The sequence below is a fragment of the Cupressus sempervirens genome, chromosome 1 (genome assembly GCF_028749045.1).
Source record: "Cupressus sempervirens isolate cs-2001-9-10 chromosome 1, ASM2874904v1, whole genome shotgun sequence".
NCBI classification, from domain to species: Eukaryota; Viridiplantae; Streptophyta; class Pinopsida; order Cupressales; family Cupressaceae; genus Cupressus; species Cupressus sempervirens.
This window is the reverse complement of record NC_143118.1, coordinates 690,215,175-690,241,849: the sequence shown is the minus strand read 5'-3', so window position 1 is coordinate 690,241,849 and position 26,675 is coordinate 690,215,175. Positions and strand designations below refer to the sequence as shown.

At 34.4% G+C, this 26,675-nt stretch overlaps 1 protein-coding gene across 14 annotated transcripts in view; it reads left to right on the top strand.

Moving 5' to 3' along the window:
• The first annotated feature begins 882 nt into the window (after positions 1–882).
• The window catches only part of LOC149579819 (phosphatidylinositol/phosphatidylcholine transfer protein SFH6-like), an 82,625-nt gene continuing 56,832 nt past the window's right edge, over positions 883–26,675 (top strand). The window contains exons 1-5 of one of the 14 annotated variants that reach the window (XM_089787076.1): positions 883–1,082; positions 1,426–1,638; positions 1,791–1,831; positions 4,618–4,698; positions 8,306–8,609. In XM_089787076.1, the coding sequence (XP_089643202.1) occupies positions 4,665–4,698; positions 8,306–8,609 (338 nt within the window). In that variant the 5' untranslated portion in view covers positions 883–1,082; positions 1,426–1,638; positions 1,791–1,831; positions 4,618–4,664. Of the gene's footprint in view, positions 1,258–1,425; positions 1,657–1,787; positions 1,837–4,617; positions 4,699–8,305; positions 8,610–26,675 lie in introns of all 14 variants that reach the window. The other 13 variants (XM_089787025.1, XM_089787093.1, XM_089787040.1 and 10 more) reach the window with 13 other exon arrangements.

The following is a 26,675-nucleotide window of genomic DNA, read 5'->3' as shown; positions in this document are numbered from 1 at the left end:
CTGATTGAGAAATTCTAATTAAAAATAAAAGGGATCTGTCTCTTAATTCTAATACTAGACATCAATTTGTAGCCGATATCATTTTGATTTGATGTTGGAGTCACTTTCTCTATAGACAAAGCATGTAAAAAGAATATTAAAAAATTAGGAATAATACACAACAACGAATCTAATTAGTTCCCCATACTTCGAGATCCTCTCTAGGGTTTTCCATTCAACCGGGTGACGCACAAGATTAGTCTTGACCCGTATCTAAGAAACTTTAAAAATTAAAACTAAAACTATCCCCCAAAACCTCCACTTGTAAAAATTAGCCACCGTTTAACGGGACCTTAAGAAAGACCTTCGCTTAAATCTAACCCCGGAACTTCCACTTGTCAAAGTTAACCGCGGTTTAAGGAGGACCTTTTCTTAACGCGCGACAATGAATTTCCTTTTCCCCTTATCTAACTTAACTTCTACTTCTCACCAATTTACTTTTTAAATTAGCTTTGGAACATGTGGTCAATACGCTACCGACAGTTAGGGTTGCCCCACAGCGGGCTTCTCAAAGCCCTTGCCTTTATGTGGGCCCCCGGCTATAATCCGCCGGAAAGATCTCCGGACCACCTTCGAGATCTCCCGGTCATTGGGATGCGAGCCCGTCAAACAGCTCCGTGCGAATCTCTTCATTTGGCGGTTTTTTAAAGCAGTGATCAAGGGAAAAATTCGATTTAGAGGTTTTCTTTGAATTGCAAGAAACCAGAAGATGAGAGAAAGCGTACGTAAATTACGAGGGTGACGGGACGAGGCAGTTGTTTCCCGGTCAGCACTATTGCAGTGCCGGTTTTTCGTAGATAGGAATAAGGATTTATTCATTCTTTCATCCGCTGTACAATTTTCATGTTTCTCTCGAGGGCAATAAATTCGGGAGCACGGAAGAGATTCATGGCAATTATTTCCCATCGAGATCATTCTGGTTTGCCGTCTTGAATTGCGGCTCTTGAGATATTGTCGGATCGGTTGATCGTTAGTCTGCGCGGCGATTTTGTCTTCTGGCGGTGGGATTTTCTGAGCAGGGCTCGGGAATCGAATTTGCAGAGGTAAGGCCTGCAGGAAGTGTTGATAATTCATTTTGTCTGCTTCAATCATTGGGCATTATAGGAGTTTGGCTGCATTTTGGATGTTGTGATGTTTGGAATGTTCTCGAAGCTTGTGGAAGGCTCGTTGACATGTAGGAGAGGTTTAGGGCATCGTGGCGGCCGATGTGTTCGAGGAGTATGTGAATTGCTTCTAGATTTGATCTGCATTGTGTGGATTTGGTTTGGAATTAGCGTCGATGTTTTTATGCCTTTTTGTTTATAGCTATGGGGATTTATGTATGTATTTGGTTTCCTGCCGGAAAATCATTGGTACATGCTGAGATTCTAGTGCTTGTTTCGGCAGATCTGGAAGGCGGAGCTGGTTTTGTATTCGCAAATTGTCCGTAATTCATGTTGTTTGCTTCAATTATTGAAAATTCTGTGGCATCTGGTCGAAGTTTTCGGAATGAAATAAAAGCTCTTAAGCTTCTGTTGGGCTAGTGTTACTGCGACATGATATGTATGTGCTCTAGAACGTTCTGTTCCCTTGGACGTACGATAACTTGCAGTGGGCGAGGTGAGGGCATTGTGGCAGGTAACATTGATTTTTATTTTTAAATTGACCTACATTATCTTAATTCATGTCGGGAGAGGTCATTTTGGAATTAGGTTGGTTTCTTGAATGGGGACTTAGACATGTCTAGTTAATGTTTGGGTTTATTACAGCAGATCTGAGAACTGGAAGTAGGACTGGTTTCCGAATTGCGTAGGTAAGGTTAGCCCCAATTTCTCCACAATTCATTTTATGTGATAAATTTATTCTACTGTTATTTTCAAAATTGCCCGGATAAGATTAAGTAGAAAATCGTTGAAAATTTCATGTTGTATGCCTCATTGCAGATGTTTTTGTTATGGAATATATAGAATTGTCCAGAAATTGATTTTCTAACTTTTTTGGCACCCTAGGGTATGACTTGAGTAATGCGGTGTTGATATATTTGTTGCACCTGAGGACTTTGATTAATTTGACTTGCATTACTTCAGTTCAGTCAAGTATATTCTTTTTTGGGAATTATGCCTTATAATGATAGTGCTTATTATGAGCAGATTTGATAGTTGGGGGTGGGGTTAACTGTGAAGTGCATAATATGCACAGAGAATTATTTAAGATTCATGCTTTCTGCTTTAATCATTCAATATTATATTATATCACATGTGTCTGCTGGAACATTCCCACCTGTAGAAAACTTAGTTATGAGGGTTATGAGGCATCATTGTCCATAGCAGGTAATACAACAAAATCACATATGACTCTTATTGGTAGAGACATTATCAAAGTTGATAAGTAGGAGATGATTTCCACAGCTAGTCAAATTGTGATGTGAATATTAGGATTTAACTGTGTGATTTTGAGTCAAACTCGATGACTCATGTTTCATGAGTAGTGATTCAACATGAATCCATCTCTCATGAGAATAAATGGGACACTTAGCACTCATTGGATCTAGGTGATGCTCACAGGGGTGAAGCACCGGGACTTCCCGGGAGGTCACCCATCCTAGTACTACTCCAGCCTGAGCGCGCTTAACTACGGAGTTTCCTCCACAATTAAACCCAAAGCTTGCAACCCCATTTGCAAAACCTTCACCAAGTGTTGTGCCTTATGAACCATTCATTAGAAAGCCCCTTAAGAGATGGATTCATGTTGAATCACTACTCATGAAACATGAGTCATCGAGTTTGACTCAAAATCACACAGTTAAATCCTGATATTCACATCACAATTTGACTAGCTGTGGAAATCATCTCCTACTTATCAATTGATGAGCTTAAGGGGCTTTCTAATGAATGGTTCATAAGGCACAACACTTGGTGAAGGTTTTGCAAATGGGGTTGCAAGCTTTGGGTTTAATTGTGGAGGAAACTCCGTAGTTAAGCGCGCTCAGGCTGGAGTAGTACTGGGATGGGTGACCTCCCGGGAAGTCCCGGTGCTTCACCCCTGTGAGCATCACCTAGATCCAATGAGTGCTAAGTGTCCCATTTATTCTCATGAGAGATGGATTCATGTTGAATCACTACTCATGAAACATGAGTCATCGAGTTTGACTCAAAATCACACAGTTAAATCCTGATATTCACATCACAATTATCAAAGTTATCGTGCCTTTTTAACTAGTGATTCAGGTAGCAGTTGATAGGCGAGGCTACATGATTTAGCAAATCTACTAACAAAGGGTGGGATTAATCATAGGCATGCTAATGTCATATCCTCCACAATTTATATTATATAAAATTGCATGCATGTCTTGTAGAAATGTGGAGACCCCGCTATTTTGCATGCATGTCTTCTAGAATTGTCAAGAAACTAGAATTAATTAAATGACATCTCTTGAGAAGATGGGACATCAAAGTAAATAATTATCAGAAGACCATTCGTGAAACAACTTCAACTTGATATTTTACTGTGTGAATTCGACTGGTTTGAGTTGCCCTTCGGTTTTTTTGGTTTTCAATGGACGTTTAGTCAAGGGCTGATGACACTCTGACAGTGGTGGTTACATCTCACCAAATTTGATTGTTGAAAGTGACATTGCATTTTTAATAAAAAAAATTATTCTAAGTGGCAATTTTTTTATAATCCATTTTATCAGCTAATTTCTATTCTTGTACATCACGATGGTCTTGAAGGACCTAGAAGCATCTTACATTTAGGAAAATTTTATGGGATAGTTTGTGGATGTTATTCTAGGTAATGTAATAAAAGAGCCTTCTATGAAATTGTTTTGTGGCAAATGCCTTTGACCTTACCCAAGCCATCTATGAAACTATTTGGTTTTCTTTTTGGTATGGTTTGACAGTACTGGATTGTTTTAGCAGATCTGATAGCTAGAACTGGAGATGGCCTAGAATTGCTGAGGTAGACTGGTTAAATATGGAGTCTTATATAGTTCCAAGTCAAACTATAATGTTGATTAACCTACATTGTTTCTCTGACTTCTACCAGAGTTTTTGAAAGTTCCCCAGAAACTTCTGTTAAATCAACTTAAATGTATATGCTGTATTTGAAACATTTTATCTAGATGGTTCTTGGGCCAAAAGACCATCAATAATTTTAAGAGTATATATGTTTCTCATCTTATGTTTACCCATTTAATGTGAATTCAAAGGAGAGGTATTAATGAAAGCTATATTGGATTATATTTTAAAAACAGGTATGACATGACAGTGGTGTTTATTTCAGCAGATTCAATAGCCTAAATTGGGGTGGATTTTGAGTTTAGGAGGGCAAACTAAATATCAAATCTTGTTTTACTCAAATTGTGTGCTTCATTTATTTTTAGTTGTTGTTATATTTCTTACTTCATGATCTGAATGTAGAGGAGCTTTGTAGGAGTCATAGGGTTGAAGTGTGTTTGGATGTTCTAGTGGAATTTGAAAGATGCTATATATTGCATCATAATTTGACCTTTAGTGCATTAATTTGCTCAAGAAATGCCCTTTCTGCAATTCATTTAGTTTTTTAAGTATGGACTGATACTTTTTTTTGTTTCATTAGATCTGATAGCTGGGAGTGCTGCAGTTGAATTTATTGGGTTTATCTCAATGTCGGGGCTTTTTGATGGACCTTCACATGCATGTAAGTTTTGATGGTTGCAGTTTAATCCATTTTACAACCTACTGTATTTTAGGAATGAGTTACACCTGATACCATGACCAATTTGAGATATGGATTTCAAAAGCATGGTGTTACCATGAGTATGCTCAATATAGGTACAATGCTAGTACATTCTGAAAGTGATGGCAGACCTTCTGTGTTTCATGTAAACAGTTGAAGAATGCAAAAAAATGGGCTTAACTGCACAGAGATTATCAAACATGGTTTCAAGTGCTAATATGTGGAGAGCATAGGAACCAGTAGTATTATGTATAAATTTGTATGTAAAACAAGTCTGGCATCAATGGCTTTTGTCAGAATCTATTCAAATGCATAGACAAATCATTCTGTTTCTAATTTCATTTTGAGATGTTAAGAGCTAATATTAACGCATTGTGTGTGCATTCGAAGGGTTTTGGAAACTTGGCAGTAAAGTCAAATAAATATATTCAAAGACATTATTTCACATTTTAGCTGCAAGTGGATCAAACATCTCAAGTTCTCATTCATATGAAAGCTTGCAAGTATTTACAAGTAGAATTTGCATTTTTTTTAGTAGTAAGGTAACTCAATAAATTGGTTTCTTATCCTGCTTTTGCTACATCACATGAATTAAAAATAGACTAGTATAACAATTGTTTACCAGTCTTTATTGAAACAATGGTTTATCCGACTCACTTTATCCTATTGAAATGTTAGTAAATACGAGGAAAACCACACTATATTTGGAAGAGGGGGAAGGGGTGAGGGAGAGTGTCTTGTTTTGGTTACAACATATGCCTGTCCTTTTGGTTTCATTTGAACTGGTGCAGCATTGTAGGCTGTATACAAACTCATCATGATGGGAATGGAATGAACTAAACCAGTTTGACTGTAGACAAACTTGTTTGCTAGGACAAAACTGAAACTGAAGGCTTATCCAGGGAGTTAAAGGTGGTTGTGGACTAATAAGACAAAAATGGGAAGCAAAAGCTTTTTAGCTGAGAAGCCTATTTTTCTGCAGTAGAAAGGTTCAATGGTATGCCACATGGATGTTTCTTTTCTTTGCATGCATGTATTGGTTCTTGTGGACTTACAACTAGAGTATGTGTACTTTAGGCACTACGATATGGCATCTTAATTTTGATTTGCAACGTCATGTTTGTCTGGACGTGTCCACCAATTGCAGCTGAAAGGACACTTGTTTTTGGTATTCATGATGGCCCTTGTCTTTGGAACAGTTGTATAGGTTGTTTGAGTTTCATTTTAGACTAGTTTGCATTAGATTAAGGTAGGATTTAAGTCATGATTGTGATTGACATAATTCAAAGACACTGTTAGGGTAAAGAAGCAATCCATTTACAAACAGCTGAGTATTGGATACTTTGTTCTTGGGTTTTGGTGGCTATAAATATTTTGTGCAACTCAAAATCTTGTACTTGGAAATGTGTGGTTTTCAGTTATTCAATAAATAATCATGTTTAGGTGGCTGAGATATCAATCACATTGAGAGGGAGTCTTGAGGCAAAGTTAGATTTAAAAGAGGTGAAGAAACGAAAGAAATTTCTACAGGGGACAATTTTGGCCATAGTCGATTGGGTGCAATGTGTTTAGCTGCTTACAAACTTGTTATGATGGAAATCGAATATAGTTGACAGGCTTGGCCACAATGGAACTCATCTCTTATAGGACAAAAGTATGGAATGCAAGTGATATATGAAAGTTACAAAAGTAAAAGATAATGGAGGTAATGAAGCTGAAATTTAGTGATGTTCACATTTGACCAAACATTTGACATTAAATTTTTTGATTATTTGTATTCTCCGGATTATAATTGTAAATGACAAATTATGACTTTGATATTGGAAACAAAAGTTTTAGTCAATTCTCTTAAGAAACTTGAGTACACTCGGGGGGACAGAGCACTGAAGTGTAAGATGTTTATATCTGAAAAAAGAAAGAATTCTGGCAATTTTCACCTGCAAATGACATCAGGGTTCTTGTATCCTAGTTCATATGTAAAATTATTGTATATAGTCTGCCACTCCATATTTGTATGGAAGCATGAATTATATTATCTCTTTTGTACTTGAGAACTCCCATAATAGTGGTCCCAGCTCATCAGTTTTCTTTAAAAGTGTCCTTATCTAAGCAGAATATAGATGGTAAGATATTTTCATTCAGTTTTTTTTTACCAAAAAAAAAATTCTGAGATTATTTTCAATAAAAAACAAAATTGCTGTATATCTATACCTACGCTCCCTCAAAGAAAGTACAGACCTGGAAAACTGTACCAAGCAATATAATATTTTAATAAAATAAGATATCTTCATATATGGTTAGAGTTTGACTTGGTATCCAGTAGCATTTTTTGACTCCTAAGCACCTTATGGGTCTTTATAAATCTAATATTATGTGCTGCCATTTTGTCAAGCTAAATGAGGCATTTTAGTGCATCTTTTAAAGTTAAAACTATTTACAAAGGTGTCTTTTGCATGTAAAGGCGGCTCAAAAAAAATTCCTCAAATGGGGACCAACGCTGTTGCAGTGTGGTTGAACATAATAATCAATCCTGTTTCACATTCTTGGGCTATATAATTATAAATCTGTATTGCAAATATAAAGATGGCTCAAAACACTTGTTTTCAACTTTCAATCAACTCAACTAATGAGGGTTCTTGATCAGGCCTGTCTGTACCTTAATTCAGTATCTATTCTGATCTTATGTTTACACCATTATCTATAATTGTATAAGTTACTGCCAATCGTCCCGTTTTCTAGACCTTATGTACACTACACCATTACTCAAAGTCAACAGTGTCAGTGAAAATAGTTTTGCACATATCTATTGTTGATATATTACTTAAATTTATCTTCATATTTCCCCAGGAAACTCCATGATATTTCATGCCACATGATACTGACTGTAGGTTGTTTCTTTGATTAATCTATGATATTGAAAATCTTTGATTTATATAAATAAGTTAATAACCATAAGAGCAGAACACAGATTCATGTTAAATGACTGTAGATTTAACAAGTTTTAGTTAACATGCTTTAGTTTAATAGAAGCTTTTTTTTTCCTTATTAAAACAATTGGTGTTTGTTAAGTTAACATAAACTCTAAATTTGTCAGGTGCTCTTTGATTGTAGTTTAGTACATGATGGAATTTTGCTAAACATATAAAATACGGATGCCTTATTTTGTAATAGGTTTTCATGACATCTTTTCATATATGTATTGAAATTAGTTTTTAATTATTTAGGTTGACAATGCTTTTGTTTACACATATTCAATGCACAGGAGAGATTCTATTGATATCTATGCACCTACAAATGACTATTAAGTTGTCACGTGTAATTGCATTTTCCTGTCTTTATTTGTATTTGTAAAAGATGTTGTCCATAATGTTTTATCTAGAAGAGGAACGAGTAAGAAATTTACCGATAGGATACTTTCATGTTAGTTCAATTCAATTTTATTGAGTTGCAATTGGAGAAATGATCTCATTATAAATATTTTTTTGTCCAATATTAGGTTGTTGAAAAACTTGTGTATTATGCATTTATAATATATATTAATTTAGCTGACTGAAAGCTGAATTATCAGATTCTGAATGTTCCTTGATTCAAGATGAAAGAAAAGAGAGAAAATCAGATGTTGAAAATTCTGAAGATGAGAGACGGAAGACCAAAATTGCATCCCTTAAGAAAAGGGCATTAAATGCATCTACAAAGTTCAAGCATTCATTAAAGAAAAGAGGAAGAAGGAAAAATGAAAACAGGGTTTTATCTGTTTCAATTGAGGACATACGGGATGCAGAGGAGGAAAAAGTTGTCAATGACTTTAGAAAAGCACTGTTAAAGAAAGGGCTGCTGCCACCTCAACATGATGATTATCATATGATGCTAAGGTAAGACACTCCAATACATTGAGTTGCTTTTTGTTATTTTCTTGTTGCCGATGCTTACTTTAGAGATAGAATTTTTAATAAGTTAGCTTTTATTGTCCGTGAAACACCTTGAAGGTTTGGCCCTTTGTACTATAACTATATTCTCATTGTTTGGGCTCTTAGGAGCTCTTTTTGAGGATCAAAATATAAAGAGCAGAGTTGTCTGCATGGGCAACTAGTTCTTGTGAAATGTATGGTAACTTTAATGGCCACTGCAGTTTTCCTGAGTGGCCAAGTATTTCTGAATTTGAACAAAGACAACACCACTCTTTGCTATGTCCAAAGTATACCAGCAGGCTTTAGCTTGTTGGGATTCTCCCGAATAGAAGCAGGGGATAAGAATTCAATAGGGTTGGTTACAAGATTGTCGCTGATGCTGATATAAAACAATGTCATGTTGATATAAAACAATGTCAAACTTATTTAAATTTTCAAAGTTCACTTTGCTGGAGAGAGATTGTCATTGTGAGTTGAATTGCAAGGGTTCTATTATTCTTTTAGGTGGCAATTACCTGTTTGGACCAATAACATGAATAATGATATCCCTGCTGAGCATTCACTATCATCGACTTTCACTTAAATAATCTTTTCACCTCTCCTGTGGTGAATTGCATACAGCTGTGGAGAGGAGACTGAATAACTAGGTCGAAATTTGTAAAATGACCAAATTAAATGAATGAAGGCCCTCGTGAATTGTAGGAATGTCTTTTTATGTTGTTTTTGAGTGGTTTGGTGCTGTTTTTCAAGTGTGAAGTATTACAACAATAGATAGTTTCTATTATCTCAGTTTAATATAATGGTTATCTATTGTAATCTTCTGTAAATATTAGAATGTTTCTAATATTTAGTTTTCTATTTCTAGAATAAAATTTTTCTATTCTTTACGATTGTTTCATAAGAAAACATTGTTCAATCTCTTGTATAAATTGATATCTTGATCATTGAAAATAACAAGCAAATATTTTTTAAATTACTTTGTAATAGGGTATTAGAGCCAAAACTCTAAAATTTTTCGAATACTCTAAATTTTTCGAAAATAATTATAATTTCTTGGTTGAAATTATCTGCCTTTTATTTTTGAAATTATTTACATGCATATTTGCTTCCAACTCTCTCTATAATATGGCTAGGGTTTCCGTTCTGAGAGATCTAAATCCGCTAACTTTTGGTTCGGTTTTGCAACCCATTTCAGTCCAAATCCGTCTGTTTTTTCTGCACATTTCTGCCATTTTTTGTGATTTTTTTGCAGCAGGGCCGTTTTTGTTCAAAGCTCTAATTTTCTGTATTGGATATATATTTTTTTTACAGATTCTTGTTGGGTTTTTTGATATCTGAATTGCGTTGTCGTCTGTTTTTCTGGGTGCCTTGATTTTTGAGCCAACTAATCCAAAAACCGACAACATAATCTTTCTGGGTTTCTCGAGCTCTCTTGTGGGTCACAAATATTTTGGGTCTCTACTTTTTGTGGGTTGCATTTACATGCATGTTGTTTGCATGTGCTTCTTTACCTTACAAAGTCTCATGTTTTGCCTCCCTTAAAAAATTTTTGGTGGGTTTTTATAATGTTTTTCCTCAATTTTTTTTCTGATGGGTTTTCATATTTTTTACCCATTAATTTTTTTTCTTATGGGTTTCTATAAATTTTCCCTTAAAAAATTCTGATTCCATAATTCGCAAAGTTGTGTGGATTTCCTTTGTGGGTTTGTAATTTTTTCCTCAAAAAATATCTGTTGGGTTTTATTGTTTTTCATAAAAAATGAAGCTTTCTATTGTCAAGTTTTGATTGATTTTTCACCTCAAAAATCCTATTGGACTTGATTGATTTTTCACCCCAAAAATCATGTTCGTTTTTTCCGATTTTCTCATAAAAAGCATGGCTTTTTGCGGTTTGTTTTGGAGCATTATGCTCATCTACAAAGTTTTGGAGCATTATGCAAAGTACCATCAACAGTCTTCTCAACAAACATCCTTTGCTCTAGATTCAGAAGGCTCCTGGAAGAAAACATTCAATGCAACTATTGCCACAAATTTGGGCACATGAAGGCTGAATGTTAGCTGCCCTATCTAAGCAATTTGGTTCGCACCCAGCGAACAGTGCAGAGCACCTTGAACAGATAGAATCTGCCTTTTACGCTTTTTGACAGCTTCGTGCTCTGGACAGATTAACCATTAAGGGAGGGTATTACAATAATAGACAGTTTCTATTATCTCTGTTTAATATCTAATGGTTATCTATTGTAATCTTCTGTAAATATTAGAATGTTTCTAATATTTAGTTTTCTATTTCTAGAATAGAATGTTTCTATTCTTTATGATTGTTTCTTAAGGAAACATCGTTCACTCTCTTGTATAAATTGATCTCTTGATCACTGTTAATAACAAACAAATATTCTCCAATTATTGTTAATAACAAGCAAATATTTTCCAATTACTTCGTAATATGAAGTAGTCAACTAAATAAAGGGTATAAGGAAAGGTGATGTGGGAGTAGATGCAAGAAAGTGGATAGAAGTAACAATTGACTATGTTATATGTGGCAAGCAGAAATATTAGGCGAGTTGAGATTAAAGTAAGAAGTAGAATGTGTCATGGGAAGGCATAATGTAAGGATTGGTTGGTGGACATGGTAGTGAGTTTGGAAAAGGGGATGTGGATGAGGTTATTAGAATTGTACAGAGAGTACATAAGTTAAGAATATAGAAATGTGATGTATAAGGGCATGGACTTTTCCTTGATCCATATTACAGACTTATTTATAAACCCAGCAATACTGAATGAAACTGAAGGGTCTTTCTCTCTGTGTTCTTAAGCCTTATTTAATTGATTTGCAGCAGGAGATGTTATCAAACATTTCAGTTGATTGGTCTATTAATTCGAATAAGTGTGATGGCTAGTTCAGCTAGAGCATCAGCCACACAATTGTCATATACTTATGAATTTGTATATTTGAATCAATATGGGTCACACGATTTGCATCATCCAGTTTGGATTCCATTTGTTTGTTTTGTTAATTATTTGTTGAATTTTTAGTTTGGAGCCTCCTTCAATTATCAGCTTGGCTACTTTCATTTTGTAAGTGAGAAGAACTCCTCAAACTCTCAGATTGAAGCTTTGCCATGTTAATCTTGTTTGCTTACCTAGGATCTTTTGTAAGAAATTAAGAATTTTTGGTGGTTTCTGTTAACCTCACCTACACACCTATACCAGTTGGAAAAAGATTGGAAGCAAAAGCTTTGTCAAAATGCACTTAAAACTAACCTCCAGGAGGTGGGTCCCAATGATTTCTAGGGCTCACTGTGATTATAGTGTGTTTGAACTTTGAACTCACAAGGGTTGATCTGATGTGATGCTATTTTTGGTTCCAATACGTTTGCTGTTTTGAAATGGTTATTTGTTCTCTAGGTAATGCAGGTGGATTATAACTATTCTGATTCTTAGTGCATGTTCCATTTTTTGGCGTTCTATTTGTCTTTATCAAAATGGTCTTTTTGATATAACTTGGAGCCAGTTGAATGCTCATTATGCAAAACATAAAAAAAAAAAACCTTTTCCTCCTGTTGCTTAGTCAAATACTTGCAAAGCACGGTTTATAAAAGATTGAGCTCAATAATGTCCAAATCAATAGAAATATGAAATATCCTTTACACAGGAAGCCCTTTGGACAGAGATATTGCTTTTCGATCTTCAGTACATTCTGAACACATTCTAGAGCTAGTGTTGAGACAGAGAATGAATATTAGAGTGGAATAGAGAAACAGAAAATCATATATATAAGCTCCTAGACACATGGAAAAGATTGAAGGATTGCATGTTTTCTTAACAACCTTTCACAGTATTATTTTCAGCTTTGTCACCAATATAAATATTTTTCAATGAATATTGAATGGGAGTCTTGTTAAGTTTTTTTAGCCCATAAATTAGAGATAATCAACAATAATGAAGAACAAGATAGGTACAGAAGACACAAAAAATTATCCTGGAAAAAACCCTTTCCACTTAAGGGGAAAACCCAACCACATCAGCAAAATATCTCTTTTATTGAAATAAAATGTTCAATTGCAAGGCTTTCACTTGATTGCATAACAATACACTAAGAAACCATATAAATAGATTCAAATAAGGCTCTTCATATTACACACGAAGGTCTTTTCAAATTCCAAATATACAACCCTTCATATTTCCAAATATTCAACATTTCATATTTCCATATGCATGACGTATGGCACGTCTTTTTACATAATATTAACTTAAATAATATCACAAACATTTTTCCATTTCATAAGACTAGAGATGAAGATCACTATCTCAACTACCATCTTCAACACTCCCTCTAAGTAAGAGAGAGAGATTTAATGAGGCAGACACACATAGTTACAATCAAAGATGCCAATGATTTATTCTCATCACATAACACATGTTATCTCAGCATAACATAATTCACCATAGTTACTTCATAAGCACATAAAATTAGAGTCATGGAGTCACACTCATAACTTTCACCAAACCTAATTGTAGAGGGTGATCCACCATACCTACTTGCAGAGGGTGGAATGAGGGCTTTCACCTTAAATTTCTCCTAGAGAAGAAAACATATCCACCATGCCTACTCGCAGAGGATGGAACAAGGGCCTTACCTCAAACTTCTCCCAGAGAAGAAGACATATCCATCATGCCTACTCACAAGGGGTGGCCCACCATACCTACTTGTAGAGGGTGGAATTACGGCTTTCAACTCAAACTTCTCCTAGAGAAGAATGCATAAAAAACAAAGATTTTCTCTTAATAGAGGCTCCCTCTCTAAAGGTGCAAATTTAATCACCGCAATAAAATAGCTGGCTATTGCATAAACTTGCAAAGGTTTTGACATCTCCCTCTGTCATGTCACCTCCCTCTAAAGCTGAATAGACTCTCTCTCTACATATGATTTTCTTCTTTTAATAAAGTGCCACCAATTTAGTATCAAGACTGCAAACAATGTTGCATAATCTTTGACCATTCCATTGCATCCTGCACCCAAGGGAGATTCATAAGATCCATTTATCATAGAGATCAATGCAAGGATACTCTATTTCTAGCTATATACAAACATCATAGAATATTTTTGTCCTTGAATTCTGATCTCAACATACATACACAATATTTGAGTAAGCATAGACCAGCATTCATATGATAATCATAAACCTTGTTGAACAAAAATTGTTACTCAATAATTATGTTACCATAAAGCAAAGTTGCATGGATACCGATACGGATACAAATATGGAAACAGTATTGGGTACGGATACGGCTAGACACAACATTAATAAATAATACACATACATATATTTAACATAGTTTTCTAAGTTATTGTAGGAGATTTTCATTACTTCAAAAGTAATAATGACACTTAAATGCTACATAAATATTTATAAGTTAATTTAACGCTTTACAATTTGTAAACACAGTAGAGTTGCATTAGAAGATAACCCAAAAATGGGTTGTTGAAATAGAAAAAAACATTTTATTTGTCTTTCTCATCCAATGGAGGCTTTTTTTAATACGATTTTTAAAAAAAAAATTGCTTTAATATATATATTTTTAACATTAAAGGGAAGATCTACATCAAATCTTAAAAAAAAACAAATCCCATAGTATTTGGTACGGTTGGAAAATCAAGTTTATTAGGCAGACATGGATACAATATTCGACGTGTATCCGAGCAGTATTGGATACGGGTATACACATGCCCAAGGAGGGACAGAGGAGTTTCTGGTAACTCTGCCATAAAGGAAAATGAGAACTGGCATGTTCCAGAATAACCTGCCAGTCAAATCACAGGTTTTTGCACAAGGTGAAGTCAGCATACACATTGTACATTATGAGAATCAACGATCACGGGTAATATAATACTCAAAACAAAAATATTATCTCAGAGTTGACCTCAACAGTAAGGAATTATAAAGATGCAACTATTCACATAGTTAATTTTAATCAATCAATTCTTTAAGCCTATAGCCTTGAAGTCATTTGAGCCTCTAGCTTCATAGTAAATGTCAAAAATGACCTGTGGAGGTGATGAAGTCAATACAAAAATCCTTATTTGATACTGATTCATCAAAACTTACATGCTGATAGTCAATGGTCTCTACTTCTGAGAACCACAACTTGATTGTTATACTGATTCCAGCCTCTGCTAATAAATTCCTTTTGAATCATATGCACAACAAATCAAGCTGTTAACACAGAACAGATAGACTAAAACTAACTCTGCCCCATGAACAGATAGTCTCTCTTTTTACTCAGAATATCAATCGCTTGACTCCAGCACACATAATAAGTTGGATCATTATTAAATAATGCAGACATTTCCTGACATTATCAGAATATTAGAAGATGTAAAAACCTTGAACAAAGAGCACAAACTGATCTTTCCTATAGTGGAATGAATGGAACGTGAGCATACCTGTATCTGAGTTGAGGAGAGTTCTTTGTTCCAAAAATTAGTTATGATCATGTGAAATGGTAAGATGGGTAATTGCTATAATTTCATATGAAGATGACATGTTAGTTAATCGTTTTTAGTTATGATGCTATTATATTGTTATCTTAAAATCTTTGAAAACTGGTTATTCATCATGAAAGTAAATTGGTGGTTTGCCGTTATGATGGTTTATAAATAATAACTTGTTATGGTAATTGCGATTATATGAATATGTATATGTATATGTATATGTGTATATCTATACATATATGTGTATATACATAAACTAATTGTTTATGCATATAAGGACATATACGCATATCTGATATTTGGCGCATACGTAAGAAATATATGGTTGGGGGTTTCACATGTACACGTATATACATACTAATATAGGTATTTTAGATACCATGATGATATATATTAAGATAGTATAACCATTTCTTTCACCTTGGCTATGGTTAAATATTATTTCATGTGTGGCCACCTTTTATCTTTCTATATTAGTTTCCATCGAGCCTTATAAGTTTTAGAGGGCCATTTTAAATATTTGTGTTGATGACCTTTTTATTTTCTTTATAGAATGTTGCCAAGTAATAGCCAATGGCTGTTTGTTTTATTTTTTTTTTTAACTCCTTCATTGCTCCTTTCTTGTTTTTCTTTATCGGAGCTTGAGGCAATTTATGGATACGATAAGACTTTTACCATTGTTATTACATACCTTAGCAAGTTCTATACACAGGGGGTTCTTATTTACTGATGATTGTAAAGATTCTGCAAATTCTGAAAAATCAAACTCATACAATGCCTTCAATCTACTTGCTGAAGATGATCTTTTGTATATCAGACTTGTATGAAGTGTTACCAATAGTATAATATCTATTCTGGAAATGTTCTTATCCTTGCTATAAATTGTATATGGCTGTAGATGCTAAAGGAACAAACTTCTATTTTTTGTGTGTCCTTTATCCACATCTAAACCCTACCTAAATACAACAACCAAAGGGCATGTCCTTGAAAAGTCGTGTCCCTCTCTAGGTTGGCTTTATTTCATTCCAAGAAATCGGCGGCTATTTTTTGATGACTATTTGTTAGTAACTAAACTAACCTTGTTTCTTAATTTAGTTATTAACAATACTGCCCAAAAGAGATGCCAATTATAAGGAAGGGAAATAGCAATTATATATAGGCCTGTTTAGACTGATCATGATCGATTTAGAAGTTCAGATCAATATATTATCAAAGTTACATGATATAAACTTAACACTCCCTCTTAACTTGATAATCATATTGAGAGATAACATATTTAGCATTATCAATTAAGATGAATAAGCATAGATTGATACTCTCTATTTATCTGAATCTTCTAAGCATGTGGATCATTGAACACATGATACTATGTCATATTACTATACCTTGATATGACTTATCACTAATATTAGTGATAATGGTATTGCGTGGGATGCAATATGCAAGATAAAATTTGGAGAATGATTAAATTCTTACTTTATCCAAGTTGTGACTCATAGGTACTAGCAGGCCTATATCACAATTTAATCTTGAGTTAAGATCTACCAGTTCATAGGATAAAATCCGGAGAATGATTAAATTCTTCCTTTATTCAAGATGTGACTTATAGGCATAGAAATGTCTATATCACAATGTGATCTTGAACTCATCCAAATTTGACAGTAGTTCTCTACTATTCAACACATTATCTAAGAGATCGTCGTCTCTCATAATGTCTTTTATACAAGTGTTCATTATCTTAGAGATCGTCACCTCTTAAATAATGAATACAAATGGTGGAGCCCATAATAGTCAATAGCTTGACAATAATAATATTAACTCAAAATTATTTCTTTAATAATTAAAGAATACAAATGTATTATAATTCAACTATACCAAGTTTTTTTCTGAAGTGATCTATCTTCACTCGAGAGAGAGGTTTGGTAAGAATATCTGTTGTTTGATTTGCAGTGCAAATGTATTCTAACTTTATAGTATTCCTGTCTACCATATCTCTTACATAATGGTAAGGAATTTCAATATTCTTGGACTTATCATGAAAAACTAGAGTCACAGAAAGCTTGATGGAACTTTGATTATCACAATGAATAATAATAGGATTCATGGGTTGACCAAATAATCCCACAAGTAACTTTCTAAGATAATATGCCTCCCAAGAGGCCACTGCTGCAACAATGTTTTAAGCTCTTGTGGAACTCTGTGCTACTGATGCTTGCTTTCTGCATATCCAAGATATCATTGTTGAGCTTGAATTGAAACAACATCTTGAAGTACTTTTCCTATCAGTACCCGCCCAATTTGAGTCTGTGTACCCATGTAAGTCCAAGTCAACTTTCTCATACTTGAGTCCAAGGTTAAGAGTGCCTTGTAAGTATCTCATAATGTGTTTGATTGCAACTAGGTGAATCTCCTTTGGCTCACACATAAACTGACTTAAGGCATTAACAACATAACAAATATCAGGTCTTGTATTTACCAAGTACATAAGAGACCCAATCATTTGTTTGTAAAGAGTAGAATCTATGGAGGGTGATTTTACAGCTGCTTCCTTAAGTTTGTGTAGATTAGTCTCCATTGGAGAAGACATAGGTTTGCAGTTCCACATTCCAAATCTTTTCAAGAGGTTAATTTATACTCCCCTTGATTAATTATGATGCTGTCAAAATTCTGCCATACTTCAAGTCCTAGGAAGTAATAGGAGTCCTAAATGTTTCATTTCAGATTCTTTGATTAGATCTTTCTTGCATTGATCTATAAGATGATCATCACTTGTTATTAGTAAATCATCGACATATAGTATCAAAATTATCATATCATCTTTATCTTTTTTATAATAGAGATTTGGATCAGCTTCATTCTTGGAGAATCGTAAACTAGAGAGATATTTATCAATTCTTTCATACCATGCCCTTAGAGCTTATTTAAGCCCATAGAGAGCTTTCTTGAGCCTACAAACAAAGACTTTAGGGTTATGAGTTTCAAATCCTTCAGGTTGTTCCAAATATATCTCTTTTGTAATCTTTCCATTTAGAAATGCTGTTTTTACATCCATTTGATGTACTTTCCATCCCTTCTATGTTGCACTAGCTAGGACTGCTCTTACAGAGGTGTATCTGGCAACTGGAGCAAAGGTTTCTTCATATTCAATTCCCTCTTTGTGAGAGAATCCCTTGGCTACAAATCTGACTTTATATTTTTCAATGCTACTGTCAATGACATGCTTGATTTTAAATATCCATTTAGAAGAAACAACAGATTTTCCTTCAGGCCTTGGAACAATTTCGCAAACATCATTCTTAATAATGGATTGGTATTCTTATGTCATAGCATCTTTCCAAGCAATATGTTTAATAGCATCTAAAACATTGGTTGGTTCTGATTTAGAGAAATCACTCATGTTTGCTAAATAACTAGAAAATCTTTTGGGTCTTTTGCTTTCTCTGAAGGTTCCATATGGTGCAGCGAAGTCTTGTGCTTCCTCTACAACATTAATGGCCCAAAGTGGTCTTTTCTTTGGATTTTGAGTTTCCTCAAGATTAAGATTTTGAATTTCATCTTCAATTTTTTCAATGTTTTTCCTTTGAAATTCAGATTCATGATTTTCTTCACAACTAAGTAAATAAGAGGGATCTTTAGAACTTAGGGCTCTTTTGAATGCTAAATCTTCTTCAAATATTACATCCCTACTAAGTTCAATGTTTTTTTGACCAAGTATGAAAATCCTATATTCTTTAGATGTTTCACTATACCTGACAAAAATACCTTTCCTCTTGGAGGGTTCTAACTTAGTTCTCTTTTCTTTTAGAACATGTATATATACTGGGCACCCAAATATCCTAAGATGGCTTATATTAGGTTTAACCTTAGCAAAGACTTCTTCAAGAGTTTTATCTCTAAGGTGTGAGTGAGGACTTCTGTTTTGAATATAGACAGTAGTACGAGAGGCTTCTGCCCAAAGATAATATTCTAAATTTTGATCAAATATCATAGCTTTTGCTGCTTCTATAATTTTTCTATTCTTCCTTTCTACTACCATGTTTTGCTGTGAGTTATAAGGAACAATATACTCCCTCTTAATTCCTATTTCTTTACAAAACTCTTTAAACAAATCTGAAGTATATTCCTCTCCATTATCAGTCTTAAGAGTTTTAATTTTGTGGCCTGATAAGTTTTTAGTTAAGGTTTTGAATTCTTTAAATCTCTTAAGGATTTCTTTTGATTCTTTACATTTTGAGAAGTAAATCAAAGTTTTCTTAGAGAAGTCATCTATAAAAAATATATAGTACTAGAATCCTCCAAGAGAAGGAACATACATAGGTCCACATAAATCTGAGCGGACAAATTCCAAAACATTGTTAGTTTTTCTAGTGCTATCATGAAATGGACTTTTGGTGTTCTTACCTAGAGCGCATCCTTTGCATATGATTTAACGATCTTTATTCAACTTAGGTAAACCAGTAACCATCTTCTCCATAGTTGATAAGGCTTTGAAATTTAGATGTCCTAACCTTCTGTGCCATATTTCGTTTATATCAGTAGCTTCATGGATTAAGGCTTGAATAGGTTGACTAGGTTTTGTATTTAATTCGTACAAGAATCCCTTTCTTTGACCAATCAACTTTGTTATCTTAAATGAAGAGTTCTTAGACTAGTTCATTACTTTACTGTCCATGAATGCAACATTATGTCCATCATCTTCGAGTGCTGTAACAGAGATTAGATTCCTCTTTATTCCTAGTACATAGAGTACTCTTTTGAGATGTAGAAAAATACCCGACTTTAGTGTCAAGGTGCAATTCCCAATTCCTTTCACTAAATGAGAGGAATTATCACCGATGGTAACTTCGCCATTAACTTCTTCTGATATTGAATCTAGTACTTTTTTGTATCCTGTAATGTGTCTAGTTGATCCACTATCAATTACCCATGCTTTGCTTGACACTTAATTTGATAGTGCAGAGTATAATACACGATTCTCAGGATCATAGTTTTCTTCTTTCCTGATAACATTTATACAGTTTACTTGCTGTTTTATATTCTCAGGGCAATTAGATCTACTGTCCAAATTTTTCACATTTGAAGCATTTTATTTTGGATTTATCTTTCTTAGGTTTGTCATTTCTTTGATTACCCTTCTTCTTCTTGAAGTGCTTTGTCTTACCTTTATAGGAATTTGTGTTGAGAACATGAAGTTTTTCATCTTCAGTTTTCAATTTTCCTCCTTTCTTAAGTTTCCTAGATTCTTCTTGAAGGCAATTTCTTTTAAGTCTATTGAAGTCTGAAAGATTGTCTCTAGCACTTATTCCTTGTGAGAATGTTTCCCATGAATCCGGTAACCCATCTATAGCGATAAGTGTTAGCTCTTTGTCTTCAATATGGTCCCTATACATGCAAGTTCATCTCTTAGACTAGCCACCCTTAGGAAGTGTGAATTCATAGATTCTCCCTTCTTTATCTGTATATGATTTAGTTGCCTCTTTAGTGCAAGGGTTCTAGTTGCATTGTTAACCTCATATGCATTTAATAATGTCTTTATCATATTAAATGTTGTTTGATGTTTCATTAGCATAGGTACTATTTCATTTTTCACTCCATCTAATATGATTTGCATGGCTTTCTTGTTTCCCTTACTCCAGATAGTTTTATGAGGATCAACATCAGGTTGCGTAGATTCTTTATCAACATACTGTTTGATGTCATTGTCTTTAAGAATCATCATGATTCTAAATTTCCAAGCAACAAAGTGTTCTTTTCCATCAAACCCGTCCTCGGGTCTGATTGCGCTTGCCATTGAAGGTAGGATAATGTTGCTAGATATTTAAAGTCTGATTGTTAATTTGCAGAGCCTAGGTTCGACTTCCAGAGCTTTAATGCTATGTAAAGTTTCTACAAATTCTGAACAATCAAATTGATACAATGCTTTAAATCTACTTGCTAAAGATGGTCTTTTGTATATCAAACTTGTATGAAGTGTTACCAATAGTATAATATCTATTTTGGAAATGTTCTTATCCCTAGAGTAAATTGTATATGGCTGTAGATGCTAAAGGAGCAGACTTGTGTTTTCTGTGTGTCCTTTATCCACATCTACACCCTACCTAAATATAGCAACCAAAGGGCATGTCCTTGAAAAGGCATGTCCCTCTCTAGGTCGGCTTTATTTCATTCCAAGAAATCGGTGGCTATTATTTGATGACCATTAGTTAGTAACTGAACTAACCTTGTTTATTAGTTTAGTTATTAACAATACTGCTCAAAAGAGATGCCAATTATAAGGAAGGGAAATAACAATTATATATAGGCCTATATAGACCGATCTTGATCGATCTGGAAGTTTAGATCAGTATATTATCAAAGTTCCATGACTCAGTCACATATTATATTCACCTTGCCTAGTGCATCCCCATCATACACTGCGTTCACAATTGCATATATCAAAAGCATAGTTGCATGTTGTAATCCCCATTTGCATATTGAATGCACAGACATGCATCGTTATGAAGATCTTCCATTACTTACAACTTTTTTTGGAGACTCAATATCATTCCCGTTACATGTTTCGATACCACAATTGTAGTATTAGTCACGCCATTGTCAGCAGTACAAGAAGCTCATTTTTCATGTTGAAGTTGTGTTGTTAGACCACAACAACCGATCTTAATCATCATTCTCAGGTCATGAAATCATTACTCCAATTTCTTTCCATATATATATATATATATATATATATATATATATATATATATATGCTATGTCTTTTCAATTGTTTTAAAGATGATTCCAACTATGGGAATGAATGAATGCTGTGATAATGTACATCCATGACATGGATAAGCATACTGCCCGTAACCAAAGGCTCAAGAGCATATTGTTTTTGAAACATAAGAACTATTCCCATCTTATTATAGTTTTTTTTATTCATGCATATCGGGTGCTAGTACAGACCGGTACAATTATGCACGGGTTGACTCCATTGAAATTGTTAAGAAAACACTTGTAGAATGCATAATCACATCATATGTTACACATAGAGAGGTTCCATTATATTTCATGAGGTATATTTCTGACTTATACAGTGGTATTATCCATATACCAATTAAGAGAAGAATCAGATTGGAGTAAATAAATTCTGATTGATAAATACATATGTACCAAAAAATCTCTTAGGATGCACCCAAGGCCAGAAAGGTCAAGCATAAATGGGTGAAGAGGAGAAGTATCTCTGCAAGAACCATTGAATGTCAGTAAATGAGAGTAAATGAATAATCAAAACTGCATATATTGAGTTAGCTAATGGAGGTCCAATGCTTAGATCTTGTTGTCTAGTCGAGTGGTGGGTTGATACTCTAAATACTGATATGCTTAGTGACTGGTCATAGTGTTCCTTGTCTATTTTCCGAGTAGGGAGGGCCTTTCTCAAATGAGCATGTGTGAGGATTATCAAGGGTCCGCAGTTGGGAGGTTAAGCCTCTGACAATGCTTCTCTTCTCCATCAGATGCCAAGGCTTGCACAAGATAGAGATATGATCTGTAGTCAATATCCTCTGGTAAAGAGTATCTACTTTTATGATATTTGAAATCTCAAGTTGAAGAAATGTTAGACAATTGATAGTGTTCAATCAGTATTTCCTTACAATGATTAGGGATGAGTTTCCTTTTTAATGTATTAGGAAATCCGTTGATTTTACAAGTTGATCATGAAATATATTTGTATGCATGAGATGGGCTTACCAGATGGTTGGTATACTTGCCTTTCATTTATGTGACTAATGAATATGAACGTATCTTTAACAATATGAGATTACCATAAATAGCAATAGGAAAGAAAAGGGATAATATAGGGGTATTTGATGCCCTAAATGGTATTGGTCATTATGATGCAGTGGTATTTGATGCCCTAAATGGTATTTGACATTACGAAACTGGGGTTTAACTATAAATGCCCTAAGTGGTATATATGGCCTAATCTGGATTTTGCAAATGCTGCCCAAGGTGGATTATGGTTTTGGAATTTAGGGTACATAGAACTCAAATTATTTACTTAAATTTATTTGATGATGCCTTCAATTGCTAGTTAAGATATTCATTTAAATTGTTTGTAAATGTTAATCTCTTTCACATGAACATAATTGTTATAACTGCTTTCTCATGAGTGTGAAGTGGTAATTGTATTTTTATGATATGCTAGTTGTTAGCTAAGGCTCGGATAAAGGGGGATGTTGCAACATAATAATGTGATTAAACTCCTTTGCTCTCAATAATGTGTAATAGATACACAAGATAATGAACAAGATAACTTTTGGCAAGAATGATGTTTAGTAGAAAGAACTCACACTAACATTGACATGATCATCTATTGCCTCAATGTTAGTAATCAGTTCACAAAGAAACGTCACCAAAGATTGTAAATCATCGAAATACTAAGACTTGATGCTAGCAAAAAACCTCTATAATTGCATTAATAGTGACACAAAAGAGAATGAACCATACAAAAAAAACATGCAACACGATGACTCTTTGATGTCCATCTGTTCCACAAGGATGGAACTCTTGATTTCCAAACAACAACATGGTGCAATTGACTATTCAATCTCCAACAGTTAAGCCACCATGTGACCTTTCATTAGTTGACAGTGATGACCATTTACAATCTTCAATAAACGCGACCCTTTGCTTTACCAACTTGGATACTCACACTAACAAGAATTTCTTAACCAAAATAATTGTTCCTAGGCGTCTTCGATCGTGATCATTATGGGAAAGGCTACCTGAACCATCTTTTAGCGTCGATCAGGATTATTGGCACCACTGGGCAAGCCGATGAAGAGAATAAGACAACCTTACAGCATAGGCAGCCAGGTTGGCATCCTTCTTGCCTGAGAGCATTTGCCCTATACAAGTGACAATTGATCCTTTGTCCATATATATATCGGCAGAGTCTACCACTACCAGTGTTGAAATGACGTACAACTTCACAACCAAATTCAACATTGCAGCCTTGGGCGAAGGAAATACAATACCATTGTCTACTTCCTTGAGCAAGTGAATGAAAAATGAACCATAACAGACACTTCTGGCAATGTTACAAGTCAAAATGATATGATTTTCTTTGTGCTTGCGATGCCAAAGATACAATACAAGAGCAAATAAGAGTTACACATGATAACCCTTCAAAATTCCAATTTTTACATCATGATGAATTAATAGAAGATCCTCTTATGAATGTCTGCCATATACATGAACAGATGACACTCTTGACTCATTGCCTGCATGGCAGTGACACTTCATACCAATGAGTGGATCAGCAGACTTTTACAACAAATAAGGCTTGCAGTGACAATTGGTCCACTTAAAGCTCACACGATAGACAAAGTAGCAAACTTCTAATCAATATTGCATGAAATAAATACCTCTCATAAAGTCACCACATCGATCATGAAGTAAGAATCCAAGGAACTCAATGTCATCCCTTTTTTTTGAAACGATAACATGCACAGGAGGTAAAGGGGTAATAATAGTCATGGTGGGACCCTTAATCACAACAACCTTGACGTGACTTCATCTCGATTCCATGACTACCTCATCTTTATTAGATTGCTTGAAATCAAAACAGAACAATCCCCCTTTGAAAGGCCTGTCTAAATATTATTTTCTCATAAAAAAATTCTCTGGATAAGATACCCCACCACTTCTCGTATTGTATTGATTCCCTATTTACCTCATGCTAAATCACAACCCATTTGAATTCACAATTTTGAGTTTCGTCTCGTAGTTCAAATAGAACTAGGATTTCTTGTTTGGTATAGTGTAGTAGCCAGGGAGCTCTGTCTTGACTGTTGCAGTCGACAATTGACATACTGTTCCACTCAATTGTAGTAATGGTCACAAACGATGGGGTCCTCATGATTGTCCAATAGAAATTGGAATACCATGAGGAGCCAAGTTGATGACATGGCATCAAATGCTCAACCATAAAACTCAAGAAACACCAACAAAGGTTGCCAAGAATCATGAGGACATCTATAACCAAGATTCAAAAAACCACTCGTATGTGTCATAGAAGAGTGAAGATGAATGTCAAAAACTTATCGTTAGAAGCATACACAACAACATGCCATACGATATATAAATAAATTGGTGGCACAAAAAATGTATAATTTCCACTTCACTACATTTCTAGGACTTGTAGAATTGATAGTAAAAAAAGGCTTTTGCTACCATGTTAAGGTTTTTATAGCCCAAAAATTAGAGATAAACTACAATAATGAAGAATAAGATAAGTAAACAAGATACAATAATTTATCTTGGGAAAACCCTTCCACTTGAAGGGAAAAACCCAACCACACTAACAAAATATCTCTTTTATTGATATAAAATGTTCAAGTACAAGGCTTTCACTTGATTGCATTACAATACACTAAGCAATAATATAAATAAATTCAATTAAGACTCGTTATATTACACAAGAAGGTCTCTTCAAATTCCAAATATACGACCCTTCCTATTTCCAAATATTCAACACTTCATATTTCCATACACATGCCTCTTCACATGACGTATGATATATGTCTTTTTATATAATATTACCTTAAATAATATCACAAATGTCACTTTTAGTTGAAGATGATCATGAGAATCATAACAAACATATTTCCATTTCATTAGATCAGAGATAAAGATCTCTATCATAGTTACCATTTTCAACAAATGTAACTTTTAAATGGGCACAAAATGTTTCAACAAGGAAAGATTTGCATTATCAATTAGAGTGTAACATTGAAACATGAAAAGAACTAATGCACTTTGAGTTTGAGCAATGGCTATAAAATTAATAAGAACTCTCAATATTGTCACTTGAAATTTGAAGATTTTATACTAGTGTTACTCGAGGACATGTCCCTAGAATATTTTCAGCCGTCCCTGTCTCGGAAACGTCTCGGACACCTAGGGGAGTTTGACTTTGATTTCTAGAACAAATTAGACTATGACTTTCAAAGTAACACAAATTTGGCATATGAATTCTGTTGATTCATGTATTTAAAGTTCTATTATGTATAATTACACGCTTTATCCATGTTTTCAAATAAATATTTTAAATTTCTTTATATATTTTAATTTTGCCTATTGTTATATAGTTGTCCCCATTTGCTACCCCTTCCATCCCCAATATCGGCAAATTTTTTTCGTCCCAAAAACCTATTCCATGGTCCCCTGCTGTCCCTATCTCGGAAACTCGGGGGAACATAGTTTGATACCCTATTCTATAATTGGAGGACTATGGTAATGTATTATAGTTCTAGAAGGCAAGTATCTAGGTCTAAAATCTATCACCTCTATTATACTTTTCGGTTCACTTGGTCTTTTTTGCTTTGATTCCTGGTAGTTTTGGCAATAGTCTGTGTTGCCATGATTTCAATCCCCAATATTTTTCAAACTTCTAGGATTAGGATTGAGTCAGTGTGTGTCATGTCTGTGTCTAGATTGCCTTTAAGGAACTTCTCTTCTCATCTATTCCTTTTTAAACACCTAGGTGGGCA